The 15,758-nt window shown below is 44.1% G+C and overlaps 4 protein-coding genes across 13 annotated transcripts in view; 2 read left to right on the top strand and 2 right to left on the bottom strand.

Moving 5' to 3' along the window:
• Positions 1-8,760, top strand: part of sec16a (SEC16 homolog A, endoplasmic reticulum export factor) — a 19,136-nt gene extending 10,376 nt beyond the window's left edge. For 3 of the 9 annotated variants that reach the window (XM_042059252.1, XM_042059251.1, XM_042059257.1), the window contains 20 exons: positions 453-550; positions 650-731; positions 847-964; positions 1,215-1,326; positions 1,482-1,587; positions 1,998-2,138; positions 2,423-2,536; positions 2,736-2,916; positions 4,053-4,612; positions 4,797-4,844; positions 5,080-5,247; positions 5,495-5,566; positions 5,686-5,742; positions 5,913-6,048; positions 6,251-6,400; positions 6,514-6,575; positions 6,729-6,782; positions 7,015-7,074; positions 7,588-7,641; positions 7,883-8,760. In XM_042059252.1, the coding sequence (XP_041915186.1) occupies positions 453-550; positions 650-731; positions 847-964; positions 1,215-1,326; positions 1,482-1,587; positions 1,998-2,138; positions 2,423-2,536; positions 2,736-2,916; positions 4,053-4,612; positions 4,797-4,844; positions 5,080-5,247; positions 5,495-5,566; positions 5,686-5,742; positions 5,913-6,048; positions 6,251-6,400; positions 6,514-6,575; positions 6,729-6,782; positions 7,015-7,074; positions 7,588-7,641; positions 7,883-7,948 (2,439 nt within the window). In that variant the 3' untranslated portion in view covers positions 7,949-8,760. Of the gene's footprint in view, positions 1-452; positions 551-649; positions 732-846; positions 965-1,214; positions 1,327-1,481; positions 1,588-1,997; positions 2,139-2,422; positions 2,537-2,735; positions 2,917-4,052; positions 4,638-4,796; positions 4,845-5,079; positions 5,248-5,494; positions 5,567-5,685; positions 5,747-5,912; positions 6,049-6,250; positions 6,401-6,423; positions 6,436-6,513; positions 6,576-6,728; positions 6,783-7,014; positions 7,075-7,587; positions 7,642-7,882 lie in introns of those variants that run through there. The other 6 variants (XM_042059253.1, XM_042059255.1, XM_042059254.1 and 3 more) reach the window with 6 other exon arrangements.
• Positions 1-15,758, bottom strand: part of LOC121680082 — a 136,677-nt gene that overhangs the window by 26,950 nt on the left and 93,969 nt on the right. The window lies entirely within an intron of this gene.
• LOC121680093 lies at positions 9,855-11,828 on the bottom strand. Of its 2 annotated transcripts, none has more exons than XM_042059283.1 (6): positions 11,480-11,828; positions 11,181-11,286; positions 10,859-10,968; positions 10,676-10,775; positions 10,463-10,587; positions 9,855-10,223 (listed from the first exon to the last, which is right to left on the bottom strand). In XM_042059283.1, exons 1-6 carry the CDS (start codon positions 11,568-11,570, stop codon positions 10,096-10,098), a joined length of 660 nt encoding a protein of 219 aa, XP_041915217.1. In that variant the 5' UTR covers positions 11,571-11,828; the 3' UTR covers positions 9,855-10,095. The 2 variants fall into 2 exon arrangements, with proteins under 2 accessions (XP_041915217.1, XP_041915216.1); XM_042059282.1 differs by having other exon boundaries at positions 10,463-10,590.
• rpl28 (ribosomal protein L28) lies at positions 12,036-14,185 on the top strand. Its single transcript, XM_042059284.1, has 5 exons — positions 12,036-12,145; positions 12,947-13,033; positions 13,287-13,410; positions 13,508-13,626; positions 14,040-14,185. The coding sequence occupies exons 2-5, from the start codon at positions 12,953-12,955 to the stop codon at positions 14,127-14,129; spliced, it is 414 nt and encodes a 137-aa protein (XP_041915218.1). The 5' UTR covers positions 12,036-12,145; positions 12,947-12,952; the 3' UTR covers positions 14,130-14,185.

The raw sequence follows: 15,758 nt of genomic DNA on the forward strand, positions 1-15,758 counted from the left end.
TTAATCGCCTCTATCTTCAGTTGAGATGTTCTGAACTGCACCAAATTTCATGAGTATGATTACGAACACACACACACACACACACAAACACACACAAGCAAACACAGACTCCCACAGTAGCACAAACACAGGTACATTGGAAATGGGCTTCAATGGCCTCTTGGCCAGATGGACCTGCAGAGCAAATCCCAAATTTGCCAAAGGTTCGTATGGGTATTCCCAGGCTAGGATATGAGACAAAGGCTAGGAGATAGAGACAGATAGACAAGCGTGATTTAGCTTTTTGTGGAGACAATGTGCAGAACTGAGCGGCGGTCATATTATGCACCGCTATGCAGTACATCTAGTTAGTTTAGGATGCGCTGGAAATCCATCATGGATGACTGCCAGTGACTCAATCCTCAGCCTTCTCAATGTGTGTGTGTGTGTGTGTGTGTGTGTGTATCTGTTAGGATGCCCTGGAGTCAGCCATGAAGAACGGTTTGTGGGGTCATGCTTTGCTGTTGGCCAGTAAGATGGACAGCAGGACTCACGCCAGAGTCATGACCAGGTACGTACAGTACATACGCTCCTATACATTACTGCTATTAGAAATGCGAATAAAGACGATAAGAATGTATGAATGTTTGGATGTTTTTGTGTTTCTCAGGTTTGCCAACAGTTTACCCATCAATGACCCACTTCAGACTGTTTACCAGCTCATGTCTGGTAGGATGCCAGCTGCAGCTACAGTAAGTGTGGTTGTGCGTGTGTATGTGTGTGTGAGAAAGTCACAGTGTCATGTAACATTTTCTCTTTAACCATCTGTCCCCTCTTCTTCTCTTGTCTCCTCTCTCTGCCCTTCAGTGTTGCGGTGATGAGAAGTGGGGCGACTGGCGCCCCCACTTGGCCATGGTGCTGTCCAACCTCACCCACACGGTGGACCTGGACATGCGCACCATCGCCACCATGGGCGACACGCTGTGTGAGTGAGCCCGGTCCTGTGCTCTGGACGCGCCGCAACACAATAGCACTCACACAGGCTATTATTTATCACCATTATTCTCCAACCACGACTCAGCAAATTGACAGCCATTGCATCTAAATAGACAGTAGGCAAAATACGCTGGACCAAAGCACATGTGTATTATTTGTCTGCATGTCAGAAAAGTGTGCATTTGGATTGAGCGTGCCTGTTTTTGTGTGTGTGTGTGTGTGTGTGTATCTGGTTGTAGCCTCCAAGGGACTGGTGGATGCGGCTCACTTCTGCTACCTGATGGCTCAGGTGGGGCTGGGAGTGTTCACCAAGAAGAGCACCAAGATCGTGCTGATTGGCTCCAACCACAGGTATGCAACTGGCTCACTCAGTCTCACACACACACACACACACACACACAAGCACACACACATGTAGGCTGTGGGAAATTGGTGGATTGCAGATGAAGACGGTGATGGTTGGCTGGAGTGACCTAGAGCTGTCCTCTTCTGTCTCCTCCTCTCAGCTTGCCGTTTGAGAAGTTCTGCTCGTCCGAGGCCATCCAGCGCACGGAGGCGTACGAGTATGCCCAGTCCCTGGGCTCTCAGCCACTCTGCCTGCCCAACTTCCAGGTACGTGTGTGTGTGTGTGTGTGTGTGCGCTTGTGTTTGCGTGCGCTAGTGTGTGTGAGTGTGTGCATGCTAAGTATGAAGATAGTTGACAGTACTGTGCCACGCATTATTTTCTGAGAGCTGCTATTTGGAGAATAGCTAGAAAGTATAGTCTTTTATGTGCTGCCAACATTATGTGACCAGCATAGTCGGTGTTGTACTTAATTTTGAGTGCCGAGTTTCTGCTTTTGAGAGTTTGGGTGCTTGGAATGTATATAGCAATCAGGCTCACTGTACTAAGTGAGTTACATACTCTTTACCAGTTTCATAGCATACCATGCTTTAACTAATTGGGCTTGTGTTGAACGTGCCTATGAGACATTACATTTTTGAGCTGTTTAACCTGTGTGTGTATGTGTGTTCTCCACCAGGTGTTCAAGTTCATCTATGCGTGCCGCCTTGCTGAGACTGGGCTCTGTGCCCAGGCTTTCCATTACTGCGAGGTCATCAGCCGAGCTCTGCTGACACAGTCACACTACCACTCAGTGGAGTTCATCGGCCAGCTCATAGAGGTACACACACACACACACACACACACACACACACACACACACACAGAGATATGCATCAGTGGACCACTGACCACCACTGAGTTATACAACTCTCACTCACTCACTCACTCGCTTGCGCGCACACACACATACACCGAGCACCATGTATCACTTATCCATTAAAACGTCATCTCAGGTATACACTGTCAGATATTTAATCCGTGCTTGTTGGCAGATGTCTTGTGTTTGTCCGTTCGTGGTCTGCTCGGTAACAGGTTCCTGGTTGCATGTGTGTTTGATTGCAGATGTCTGCTCGGCTGCGGTTCTATGACCCTCAGCTGAAGGAGAAGCCCGAGCAGGAGCTCTTCCTAGAGCCGGACTGGCTGCTGCACCTGCGGCAGCTGGACAGACAGATCCAGGTCAGCGTCTCTGTCCCTCTGCCCCATGTCCCCTCTGGTGGAGTCCTCCTGGGTGTTTACATCCGAGCTGACAGCAGGATGTTTGTTTATGATTGTGTGTGTGTGTGTGTGTGTGTGTGTGTGTGTGCGCGGAAGCGTTTGTTTGTTTGAAGACTCTCCTTTTGTGTGTGTTGGACTAATGTGTTGTGTGTCCCTACAGGGAGGGGAGATCACGTTCAGGGACCGGGGGACGCCCCAGCTCTACCCCTGCTCCTCCCCCAGCTCTGAGGAGCCCCCTACCCCGCCTAACGCATCCACCCACACCCCCGACTCCTCCAACCCGCTGATGGCCACTCTCATGCCCGGGGCTCCAGTGCCTGCTGTCCAGCTCATGCCACCAGGTACGACACACACACACACACACACACACACATACACACACAGTCTTTCATTCTCACATTTCTCCATTCATACACACCACGGCATGTCATCTGTGTTGCCATCTGTTGGGTTAGGAGGAAAGTTGGTTGCATACCCTTGACCTGAATGGAGTCGGCTGCATTTTACCTGAAACAAAGTGTTAAAGAAAAAGCCACTAGTGAGAGCGCATTGCTACTATTGGATTTGGGGATTGCGTCTCACAGTACCCATTACAAATCTTTATCATGTCATATCATTTACACCAGGGGTGGCTAACCAGTGCAGCATTAAGAGCCAATTTTTTTTCCCACACAACTCAAAAGAGCCGCACAACTTAAATAGATCTTCTCTTTTCATTTAAAGTGAGACACTTGGCACACATGACACACATCACAAATTCCCTCTCACTGAATGACTTATTAGCATGAGAAATGCTCCAATGTAACAACTGATATGCTACCAATGTGACCGTCAAATGTTCCGTCTAGTGTTCAGTACATTAAAAGAAAATACACAAAAAGAAAACGAGTCTGCTTCTGACCTTTACCTTGTCTTGCAAAGGTCAGTGCCTTTGGGAAATGTTCAGGTTTGAAGTTTTATGCATCAGTTAAGTCTGGCATACCAAGTACCAAACTAACGTGTAGAACATGTTTTTTAACGGTGTTATTTAGGTTACGTTGACATTTTAACCAGAAAGGCTATGCTAGCCTACAAAAAAGATGAGTCCTCCTTTTGAATGTCTGTGTTCCTCTTTCTATTTACACTTAGTGTCAGGGTTTTCCTGATTGCAACAGTATCATTACACCTGGCTAAAGAAACAAAGTCTGCTTCTTTTGGGGCTTCCTATCCATAACATGACGGTAAAATTATTTTAATTTAAACATTGCAGCCTAACTATTGGCAGTACTATCAACTTATGAAAAGCATTTTCATTTACCAGAAATATAGGCTATTTTAAAAAAAAAAAAAAAAAAAAAAAAAAAAAACTCTAAATCCAAGGAGAAATGAGAACATCAGTTGAGCAGCCGCGAGCCGCACGAGAGGAGGCAAAGAGCCACAGGTTCGCCACCCCTGATTTAGACTCTCTCTAACTCTTCTCTCGGTTTTCCTGTCCCAGCGCCAGCAACCATTCTGCAGGAAGGTGCGCCCTCTGTAGCCCAGAGCCCCGACGCAGGCGGCTTCTATCCGACCGTGCCCACGCCAGCCGTGCCCATGCCAGCCGTGCCCATGTTCTCCACCACCTACCAGCCAGACAGCAACTCACCACACGCTGGACCCCCACTAACAAACTCTGAGCAGATGACTCCTCAGATACCCGGTCAAGTACCTGGTCAAATGGCCCCTCCTATGCCAGGGCACATGCCAGGGCAGATGCCAGGCCACATGCCGGGTCAGGTGCCGGGTCAGATGCCGGGTCAAATGCCAGGCCAAATGCCAGGACAACATCCCCCTCAGATGCCCGGGCAGATGCCGCCTCAAATGCAGGGGCAGATGTCTCAGCCTATGCCTGGGCAAATGCCAGGATACATGCCTGGGCAAATGCCAGGGCAGATGTCTCATCCTATGCCCGGTCAGATGCCTCCACAGATGCCTGGAGAAGGGCATGCTCCACCCTCTCCTCAGATGCCTCCCTCACAGCCTCCCCAGATGGACTTCTTCGACCACATGGCTCACCTGGTACGGACACCGTAACTGTGTGTGTGTGTGTGTGTGTGTGGTCAGAAGGGCATGAAGGGATGTGTGTGTGTGTGTGGATTTGCGTGTTTGTTGCGGCTGTGGTTGTACTCATACTTGTGTATGCGCTTGCAGTAGCTTGTGTGTTGTGCATGTGGAAGAACTGAACGGAAACTTGTTTTCTCAGGGTACGGGCAGGAGATCCAGGACCACCTCGCAGTCTTCTATGCATATGGTTAGCTAGACTTCTGGATGTGTTTCTTTCTTTGAGTGTGTGTGTGTGTGTGTGTATATGTTTGAGCAATCGCTTTGATGGTACATTTTCGATTGGGTGAATGTTGCACTGGCAGCAGGATGCTGTTTTTTTTATTATTATTATTATTATTATTATTTTATTCTTTACTTAAAACAATCTAATGTGCTAGTTGTAATTCACAACTTCCCCTCTCATTGGCTGTCTTTGCACGCAGGGGCCAGGCCGTCGTTCGCGGACAACATCCGAGTCGTCCAACCACTCGACCGGACGTGAGCGAAGCAGCTCATTGGTTAACCAGGGCTCTCCCCCCCCACCCCCTATCCCAGAGGCGCCGCCTGCACAGGAAGCTTCTAAGAAAAACAAGAAAGAGTCACCAAAAAAGGTACTCACAAATACACATTCTTATATAGGCAAGCCATGCACAGGTTGAAGATTGATTGATATGTTATGCTAATGATTTAGACTTCCAAAACAATCATTCAATCAATCAATCTATCAGTTGATAGCGATTTATATTGATAGCAGTATGCAACATTGCCCTGTTTCACACTGGCATTATACAGTAGTGGAAAGGCAGCTGTCTGGCGTATGAACATTACTTTATTAGTGTGTCTTATGTTTGCTGTTAGGGCGGTGGATGGTTCACTTGGCTTTACTCAAAGAAGAATGAAGCCCACCTCCCTGATGACAAACATAAATCTGTGAGTTCCTTCTTTCTCTATCTGCTTGTTTACTTTTGTCATCTTAGCAACAGTTTCCATGGGACTCTGCATCTGTCTCCAGTGTCTCTTTTTTCTCATGGGATTTAATGTTGTTTCAGATCGTCTGGGACGAGAAAAAGCAGAAATGGGTGAATCAGGATGAGCCGGAGGAGGAGGTGTGTGTGTGTGTGTGTGTGTGTGTGTGTGTGTGTGTGCGTGTGTGTGTGCATGCGTGAGTTTTGGTTCATCAGTGTTACGTGTTTAGTTACCATGCCATTTTTTGTATTTATTTATTTATTTGTTTGTTTGTTTGTTTGTTTATCTGTTTATTTTTTCTCTGTTGCAGTATAAGCCCCCTCCTCCACCGCCATCCAGTTTTCCCAAGATGGCTCCAGCCGCAGGGCCTGGTCCTGGACCTGGTCCCGGTCCTGGCGCCAGACCAGGCTCTGGGCCACCGGTCAACATGTTCTCCAGGAGAGCTGGTGAGACCCACACCAGAACTCCTCTCATTACACACAGTATAAACACGGCTGTGCTGGCTAGACTCTAGGTGGATTAGGAAGTGAATTATTTGTGTGTTTTGCTGAATTACTGTGATCTCATGTGTGTGTATTTAGTAGTAGATTAACTGATAATTAATGATTAATCTGATTAATCCTGTGTGTGTGTGTGTCTGTGTGTTAGGCACCAAGAGCCGCTATGTGGACGTGTTGAACCCAGGCAGAGGGGGTGTTGGTGGTGCGCCTGCTCCCATGCCTGCTCCTATGCCGGCTGACCTTTTCGCTCCTCTTGCCCCTATGCCCATACCACCCAACCTATTTACCCCAAATGCAGGTGAGTGTGAGTGTGTGTGAGAGAGGGAGAGAGTGAGTGTGTGCTTTCAAGAGTGAGGGAGACCGAGAGAAAGAGAGAGTGTGTTTCTATTAAATCTGCTTGTATTTCTGCAGCTGAAGAACCACAGCCAGCAGAGGGAAACACAGCTGATGGTGTGAACCAGAGTCAGCCTCAGGTAAATATACGGTGAAGATAGAACATACATACGATTTACCTAAGGCACTTGTGCTGTTTTTCGCTGTATTTGGTGTGTTGAGTCATCCCTCCCCCTCTCTGTCTCTCTCCCTCTTTCTTTCTCCTATCTCTCTCTCTCTCTCTCTCTCTCTAGATGTTTAATCCCACTCTGCTGCCTCAGTGTCCAGAGGGATCTCAGTCTGGGGAGGTGAGCTTGTGTGAATGCACCCCATCTGCTCCCTTTTACCACACAAATGCTGACGCTCACACTCACACACACACACGACAAAGTACTTGAATCAGAGCATGTGTGTGATGGCCTGGATTGTAAATCTGAAATGCTATGAGGTGTGTAATCGGGGATGAGCATGCCATTGATTTGGGCTTGTGTGTGTTTGTGTGTGTGCGCGTGCGTGTGTGGTTGTGTGTGTATCTTTTAGCTGTCCAGATCTAGTTCAATGAGTTCTTTATCACGTGAAGTGAGTCAGCACTTAAATCAGGTATCTAAATCTGGGTTCCCTCATTTACATTGTCTGTCAAACACACACACACACACACGATATACATCAGTCTATGGACATAACACCCTCATCCCTAACATCCACAAGCTTGGTGCTCCTATATCCAACAATACTCCATTAACTCACCTTTACGCCTCTAACACTGTTAACCTGTGCTTTTAACGCTCTACGGTGTTTTAAGCTCCCAACATCGTCTTCCAGGCAGCGCTGTTACCATCGACTTAAAGGCCCCTAACCCTAACCTTAACCCATGCCTAACCCTAGCGCATTCCAGGCAGCGCTGCCTTGAAAACAACGTTGGAAAACACCAAGAAACGCTTTTAACTGGCTGAGCGCTTAACCAATAAGCTCATTCTGTTGCTCTGCTCCTGTCTCACCCCTCTCATCAACAACCAATCACCTTATGCATGCGACATAATCATAACCAGTGTGGGAGTGTGAGGATCAGGTGGTGGTTGTATTGTAACCGTTGCTATGATAATTCTGTTTCAGCAGGCCCCACCAGCTGGAGGCGTTACCTTCTATAACCCCGCCCAATTTGCACAGGTAATTTGTGCAAATGATGGAGAATTTTAGTGTACTAAGCCTGCTAGCATGGTCAAAGGTGGTTGAATCTAATCTACAGAAATGTATCAAACTGCATGTAAGGGTTGACGCATAATTGAAGTTGTAATCATTGCAGAGAGCCCAGACAAGGTAGGTGTTGAAAATCAAAAAATGCGTAATACATATCCACACACATTTAAATACAAAATCCTCTGCTTTCTTTCTTTCACCCCTGTCTCAGGCTCCAGTGCCCACGCGTGTCGGGGGACGCCTGGGTGGACAGAGAGAGTACCCCACCCTCAAGTGACCGCTGCTGCTCCTCACAAGGGCTTCATAACGCTGCGAAATATTTCATTCATTCGTCAATTCATTTTAAACTTTAATCATCATGCCTTCCCCTCCCCGATACTCGTGTCCTGCTCATCTGTGTCTGCTTTGATTTAATTCTTTTTTTTTTTTTTTGTCTGGAGCCATGAATGTGTGTGTGTGTGTGTGTGTGTGTGTGTGAACGAGTGGGTAGAGCCTGCCAGTCAGGGTTTTGTTATGTGCAATAATGATCACTAGTAGACTGCATTCTTTGATTATTTTTTTTTTTTTTTTCTTTCTGTTCTGTCTGGCCATTTCAGGTGTGTGAGTGTGTATTAAGTATGTGGTGGGTTAAGACAGCAAGGGCTAATGCTCCTGCTGTGCTTACAGTGTTGGGAGTGTTAATCTCTTTTTACATATTTATAAAACGTTTTGTCCCTGGGAGAAAGCTTTGCCATGTCTTTCTCACCTAATCACAGTCAAAAGGACTTCCATCTCATCCAGAAGATTGTTTTATCTTCCCATGAACTTTCTCTAATCACCTCATCACCGCTCCTTTCCTTTCATTTTATTTTATTTTTATTTTATTTTATTTTGTTGATTGTGATTTTTTGTGTGTTTGGTGTCTCAACCCCTCTCATCCCTGTATTTGAGTAGAGATGGATTGTGGTATTCCATAAACCCAAAGTATCGCTGTGTTTGAAGGAACAGGAGATCAACTTTCTTAGATGTTTAGAATTGACTGTAAAATTATTGACAAATGTAAAAGAAAGTGATAATAAAGATATTTTTGCTCTTTAGTACTTTGAAAAATGGGCTTGTGCAATTTCTCATGTCTGGTTTTGTAAATATACTGGTTAATATGGCCAATTGGTCAGTAGAAAACCTTGATGTATTGCTTATTTAGAACCCCGGCTTCATAGCTTAATATCCCATTATGCAAGAACTTTATTTACCCTACATCGTCACTTATACTCATACTAGGTAGTCCAATAGACATTTTAATGGTGCTACCTCCGGCTGGAAAGTACACAACATGTAGGCCATTCTTACACACAAATTGTGACCAATGTCCAGGGTTCCCACGGGTCATGGAATTTCTGGAATATCATGGAATTTTAGAAATTCTGTTCCAAACATGGAAAGTCAGGGAATTTTATCATTTTTGGGGCAAAGTCATGGAATGTTGTTGTAGCAGTTTAAAATGTACTTGCCAAAATACATGAATACAATATATTTCCACACAGAATTGGTGTATATCTGTTTATTAGCTTTACTGCTTGCTTGGGTAGCCCAACTATTCAAGGCCTATTTATTCATCTCCCGCTCTAAAAAAGTAAAAGATCCTTGAACGCTACGCATGTGCTCTGAAATCATTGGTCGGTATATTGTACTATTCATTATATAGTAAGTCATGGAAATTCAGGTCAGGGAAAAGTCATGACTTCTTGTATTTGACAGAGTGGGAACCCTGAAAGTCACAAAAAATGTGAGCGGGGAGGTACCGAGACGAGTATTGACTGTTGGTGTAACACACCAGAAGAGCTAATAACTACTGGATGTATTTTTTTAAATTATTTATTTCCCACACAGCCTCAAGTTGAGTGAGCTTGTGATGCAGTTGTATTGTAGCTAATGATGAAACTACCTTCTTCTGTCAGCAGATATTTACTGTCCAAACAATGCTCTAATAGGGGACATTAGGGGTATGTATACTTCAGACAAAACATACAACTAGGACAAGGATTAAGGACATGTTCAATAACAAGTCCATTCCAACAGTTGAGTACCCTTAAGGACGAACTGTAAGTTCTTTTTCTACTCTTTCACAGAAGAAATATTTCTTGAGTGACTCAGGAGAACAGTTTTTCAGTTGTGAACTCGGAAAAGAAAAAACATTCAAGCAATCATAGTAAAAAAATATAAGCATGGTATTGGATCCATAATGTTATAAAAGTTCACAACATGACTGAACCATCTCATCAACCAACATGGCTTCCTTCCCACAATTCTTTACCCGTCGTTTGGGTTTGAGTCCTCTCCTTTGTCCACATACAGGAACTGCGCAAGGAAGTGTCTGACTCATTTGTGTTGGCCTGTGATGGCTGGCAACTGTGCAATTCAGCTTCGATGAATGAACACATCTCATTATTCCGAACTGTGGGTGTGGGTATGTGCTTCCAGAGCACTCTGTGCCCTTTTAACTGCAACCTCAAGCAGGGAGCGGTCTTTCAGGACTTGATTCAAGCTCTCCGAGTCCATCTCCAACAGCATACCTACAGATACACACAAACCGTACACATACTGTACATTACAAAAGCTCATTATATAGCTCAGTAATCAACACATATCCATAACATAGAATATTTTTGTGTGCTGTCTCTTTAAGAGGAGCAGCAACATCTTAAAAAGAGTGACATGTTCGGTACGGTTTTGTGCAGGATCTTAAACACAACAAAGGTAAAAGGTAAGGTTGACTCAAATATTAGCACAGAGTTACAACTGGCCAGCTCACCTGTGATGTCAGCTGAGTGGGTGTGGTCTATCTGTTTCACAAGGTTGAACAGTTTTTCTCCAATGGATTCGGATTCAACCTCAGAATCAGAGCTTTCAGTCATGTTGGTCCTCTCCTCCCCCTGCCTACTTACACAAAAACAAGGGGACATAAAATTATACTCTATAACTAGAGCAGACAGCAACAATAGTACAGAAATTCATGCATACATACTCAAGGAGCGTTTTTAAGGCAATGTTGATCTTCTTTTCCAGTAATTCAGGATCTGACAGGATTTGAAGAATGGCCTCCTTGTTCTGTTCCAACAGCATGCCTGTGTACACAAATCACAAGTGTAATCATTACCCATATGTTACTGAATGGCATGGGCTGTGTTTCATCACAAAGAAAGGTTACCTGTGATTTTGTGCGTGTGGCCGGTGTTGTGAAGGTCGATGAGGTCGTAGAGTCGTTCACCCAAAGAGTCCGAAGAGGCAGATGCCTCCTCTACCTCACACACCACCTGACTGAGAGACAGAATCATGATCGTGAGTGCATGTCACTGACACAACATCTGTGTTTGAACACTGAGGCTGTGGCTTGATTTTGTATGTTAAAAATGACAACAAAAGTCCGCACACTAGAGCTCCAATAATTTTATCTTTTTATTCACCACATGTGACGTTTCGGGACACACTGCCCTTCCTCAGACTTTGTTGAGTTTGATTTTGTATGTTACCTGTCTGGGCTGAGAGCCTGTAGTGCTCTGCTTATTCCATCGTTAAGGACAGACTCATCTTGTAGCATCTGCATGATGACTTTGTCAGGCAGTTCTAGCATCATCCCTACATGTCAAAACAAAAGGGTCTCACCACATAACCAATCATAGCACAGATCTGCATATGGATACTCCTAAGACTAAGACTATTTTAGCATAAATTACAATTGCAGTTTAGAAACAGGAAATACACTGCTGGCAATAACTAACTCTAACAACATAGTGTAAACAAATGGCAAGTGATCTACATAATTCCTCACCTGTCAGTTTGCCCGCGATTTCGCCATGTTTAGAAAATATTCGGTCATACAGTTTCTCTCCAAGTTCGTCCAGATTTTCCTCCTCATTCATGATGATGCATCAATGTATCTAGCAAGTATTTTGTAACATCTGACTGAACTGCAGCCAGCTAGATTTGGACTGTATTCCTGTTTTACTCTTTATAAATACAAGTTACCTTGGTAGTATTAACCAAATAAATAATAGTAAAGATGTAGCATTTCCATTACAATTTCCCGTAAAGGTTAAATATCCTGAAAAATGTACTTGCAGATGTGGACAAATCATGGGACAAATCCATAGTTATTTATTTTGGCGCACAAGAGTGACGTAATTAATCAGTGCCGAAGTAATTTTTTGTACAGACGCAGCCAGGACGCAGCGCCAAACCGTCGGCACCAAATAGTGCACTCAGAAAAATAATAATATACCCGATTTCCTTTATACTCAGTACTAATAAAACGAACAGTGTGCTACATTGATGAAAAATACATTTTTTGAATTAATTTTAGTTTAATCATTTTGCCGCTTTTCCCAAATAGCAATAACAGACATTCTCTGGCAATAAGATGCAGGGGCGTAAGGATCTACAACATTTGACCGGATGCGAAGGTAGTTCCTTTTCCTCCCCCTTCCTGCGCTGAAAGGTAACGTGGTCGGTTTTTCTTCGCTTTAACCTGTGTAATTTTGTATCTATTAAGATATTTATCGTTGCTTTCATGTTCTTTTTACACCGCAAGAAGCATAATAACATTTCAGTTTTCTAAACTCGATTGTATTGTGAGTACCGGTGCTCTTAATTTAATGTAACACTTCACGAGGCTGTCGGTGCCGCACGTTACTGAAGACTTGAGGCCTTGCTTTCTTGCTTACTCGTTTGCTGAATGGGAATTAACGTTAGCATAGCCATTTTTGGGACCATACATAATACTTGTGTTTCATAGTGCAGATGTATTTTTAAAGTTACGTCATCTTTGGTTTAACAAAGTTATAAAGCTGTTTGTGGTGTTGTAAACATCTTCCGTTTTGTAACGTATGCTCAAAGTTAGTTGGCATATTTGTTAGCTTATCTTAGCCATTAGGAGCTAGCGTAGTGTCACCCGTCGATACAAGGTAATGCTTATGGTGTTTGTCTACTGTTTTTCGTAACATATATTATAATTTTGGCTTTAATGGTAAACTACGTTCATGTTCACATTTGTAATGTGTTAAGAATTACTACAAGTGTGTCAGCTTGCGGAACTCTAATCAAACCTGGTGACAGTAGAAATGGTCAGGCTCCCTCCCTGCTGCCATCACTTCCGCCACTTGTTATACGTTATATTGGATTGATTTAAATCCACTTTTTCGGATAAACCATTGGTCTTAACCTTTTAGGAAGTCAGTGTCACACTACATATGGAAATGAGTGATGCATGCCTAACTGTTTCTCCTCTTTGCATTTGCAGGTAAAGATGTCGTCTCATCTGCAGTGGATGGTCATCAGGAACTGCTCCAGTTACCTCATCAAGAGGAACGGACAGACTTACAGCACTGTAAGTAAAATGTACACATAATGTTGCACCTTAAATGTGATCCTTTAACATGCTCTGCCAGGTGTGTTTGATCAGCATCACTGATAGAAAACTGCTGTCTTATGGTGTAGAGCTGAATGAATCTGAACTGTCATTAAGTACATAATAAAAGATTTGACTAGCAACCTGAACATTGGTCTCTTATATACAATACTGAAGGTGAATTGCACACTGTAAGTAATTAAGAGTAAGTCCATTTGTTTACCCTTTGCAGGAGGCCAACAACCTTAAGTCTCGCAACTCCTTCCGCTTCAATGGTCTTGTGCACCGCAAGTCTGTAGGAGTGGAGCCTGCAGCTGATGGAAAGGGTGTGGTCGTTGTACTGAAGAAGAGAGCAGGTATCAAGCTCGATTACAGCTCTACTCATTGGTGCACTGTGGCATGTGACTAGTGTTTTGGATGTGTAAGTTGATTGTATTCATGGGTGTGTTTCAGGCCAGCGTAAACCTGCCACTTGCTATGAGAAGATCACAATCAACAAGAACGCCAGAGCCACACTGAGCAGCCTGCGTCACATCATCCGCAAGAATCACTACAGGAGAGACCTGCGCATGGTACGCATATCTACACATTTCTTGCCTTGAGCATTCGTGGAATGAGAATGATGTACATTCATGTACATTCTGCAAGAGTTTGATCATTGTGTTTTTGGAACAATTTGTGGACACACAGGTTAAGTCTACCTGGTTAATAACTGCATTGCATTTCCAGTCAAGCAGTAGGCATAATTGTAAGCTAATTTACACAGTGCCGTGGTGTTTTAAGATGACCGCCAGCTACACCTGCACAGGGCTTTCAGTTCTGAGGCAATGTGCCTGAATTCATGTGTGGGCAGTTTTTAGGATTTGAAAATGGACTGTTGTATACCTTACATGGGCATCAAATGATGTGTGCAGTATGTACTTTTGACCAGCTGATGCACATGGCATTGTGGCCATGGTGACTGATGGTTGTGTTGCTCCCTCAGGCTGCCCTGCGTCGTGCCAGTGCCATCCTGCGTAGCCAGAAGCCCGTGGTGGTGAAGAAGAAGCGCACCCGTGCCGCCAAGACTGCATAAGCAGCCAGTCGTGCACCATGTGTTATCTTCAAATAAAGACATTTTGTTCAAAAACATCCAGTTTTTTTGTTCATTTCTTAGCACACCCGCAATGGTCTAATTGTTTTGTCGTAACCCCTATATTTTAGGGTATTGCAGTGGAAATGGAATTAAAATGGTTTTGTAAGTGGTGAGGTGATACTTGTCATATGACAAGCACTAGACACAATCCAATTGCAGATACTACAGGTAATTGCAGCACCATGTGGTCATATTAATTACCACTATGCTGTACCTAGTTTGCTGTCTGTGTACTTCCAGACTTTTGAATCAATTTTTAATTTGTATTTTAGGTTGTCAGACCTGAATCAATGTTCTGAAACGTGACTGTTCAGTAGACTTTGACAGTGCATCCATTAATTGTCTTTGCCCATGAATAGATGGCTGAATGGGCATACTGGGACCAGGGGGCTCTAAACCCCAAGCCTCTGGGTGTAGTCTACTCTTTACCACTCATAATATCTGAATGGGGCCCCTTAGTCAACTACCATAGGTATTAGCTTAAGCAAGTAGCATTGTATGTCTTGGGACCCCTCAATCATATACCATGTGGTGTTTTCCTTACCTCTGATATCAGAATATCCTGACTGTTTTTTTTCCGTCTGTGACGGTGTAGTTCTAGCATGCTCACTAGCCAACCGCTAAGGCCAAAACTAGTGATAGTCAAGATATAATGTTAAACATGAATCATTTCACTCATCTGAATAGAGTGAGGGCAATTAAGTGTGAGGTGCACTTTTATGATCTTTCATAAGTCGAATCAAATTAAGTTTCAGTAACCTTTTCCATCAGGCTCTGATTTGCATAGCAATGTGCTCTAATGTTTATAATTCTGCCATTAGGGAAATGATGTCCACATCAAATTTACTCACTGTTTCACATGGCAGGAGTAAACCTGGTTGTCTGCTGGACAGCAGTGATCTATTTCTCACAAAGAATCATGGGAAGGGCATAATGGAAGCACTGTTAATTACACAGCAGAGTGCTGATGGCCTGTTTGTATTGATCCCTGTGTGAGAGGAAGTGGTGATGCTTGTACCAATCTATTCTGTGCGCACTCTTTTAGCTCAACTGCATTGTCACAAGCTGAAACCTTTTAAACTAAATTCAAATGAACTAATAGGTACAAAAATGAAGCACAATATGTTGTATGCATTTATAAAAAAATATATGCATAATGTGCAACATATAGAAAACTAAAATGAAACCCATGTTACATCACACCCCCTATTGTGTGACCATGTGGAATTATTGAATCAATCAGTTCACAGTTGAGCCGCTGTGAACTGAAGTGCATATGTGTGTGTGTATGGCCAGGATATTGACCAGTATTGTGGGACCTCTGCACATTGGTGCACGGTTGAGTGTGATCGAGGGCCCCACTGCTCAGATGCGCGTGTGGCTGTCCAAGCATGCGGTGGTGCGTGTGTGTGCTGGCGCTGCTGCATGTATGCATGGCCTTTGAGCTGCAGGACACCATCCATGCGCTCATCGAGGAGAACATCCACCTACACGACCAGCTGGAGAACCTGACCAAGGCCCTAAGAGAGCTGCGACAGCTGCTGTTGCACAATGCTGGAGGTATGGCCA

This window comes from Alosa sapidissima, chromosome 13 (assembly GCF_018492685.1).
Source record: "Alosa sapidissima isolate fAloSap1 chromosome 13, fAloSap1.pri, whole genome shotgun sequence".
NCBI lineage: Eukaryota > Metazoa > Chordata > Actinopteri > Clupeiformes > Clupeidae > Alosa > Alosa sapidissima.

Bases quoted from the DNA above. Each gene is read 5' to 3' on its own strand.
- rpl28 (XM_042059284.1), top strand. From the start codon at position 12,953: ATGTCGTCTCATCTGCAGTGGATGGTCATCAGGAACTGCTCCAGTTAC. The intron at 13,411-13,507 runs GTATCAAGCTCG...GGTGTGTTTCAG, and splicing joins TGTACTGAAGAAGAGAGCAG to GCCAGCGTAAACCTGCCACT. The intron at 13,627-14,039 runs GTACGCATATCT...TTGCTCCCTCAG, and splicing joins ACAGGAGAGACCTGCGCATG to GCTGCCCTGCGTCGTGCCAG.
- LOC121680093 (XM_042059282.1), bottom strand. From the start codon at position 11,570: ATGAATGAGGAGGAAAATCTGGACGAACTTGGAGAGAAACTGTATGAC. The intron at 10,776-10,858 runs GTAACCTTTCTT...TTGTGTACACAG, and splicing joins CCACACGCACAAAATCACAG to GCATGCTGTTGGAACAGAAC. The intron at 10,224-10,462 runs GTGAGCTGGCCA...GTGTATCTGTAG, and splicing joins CCACTCAGCTGACATCACAG to GTATGCTGTTGGAGATGGAC.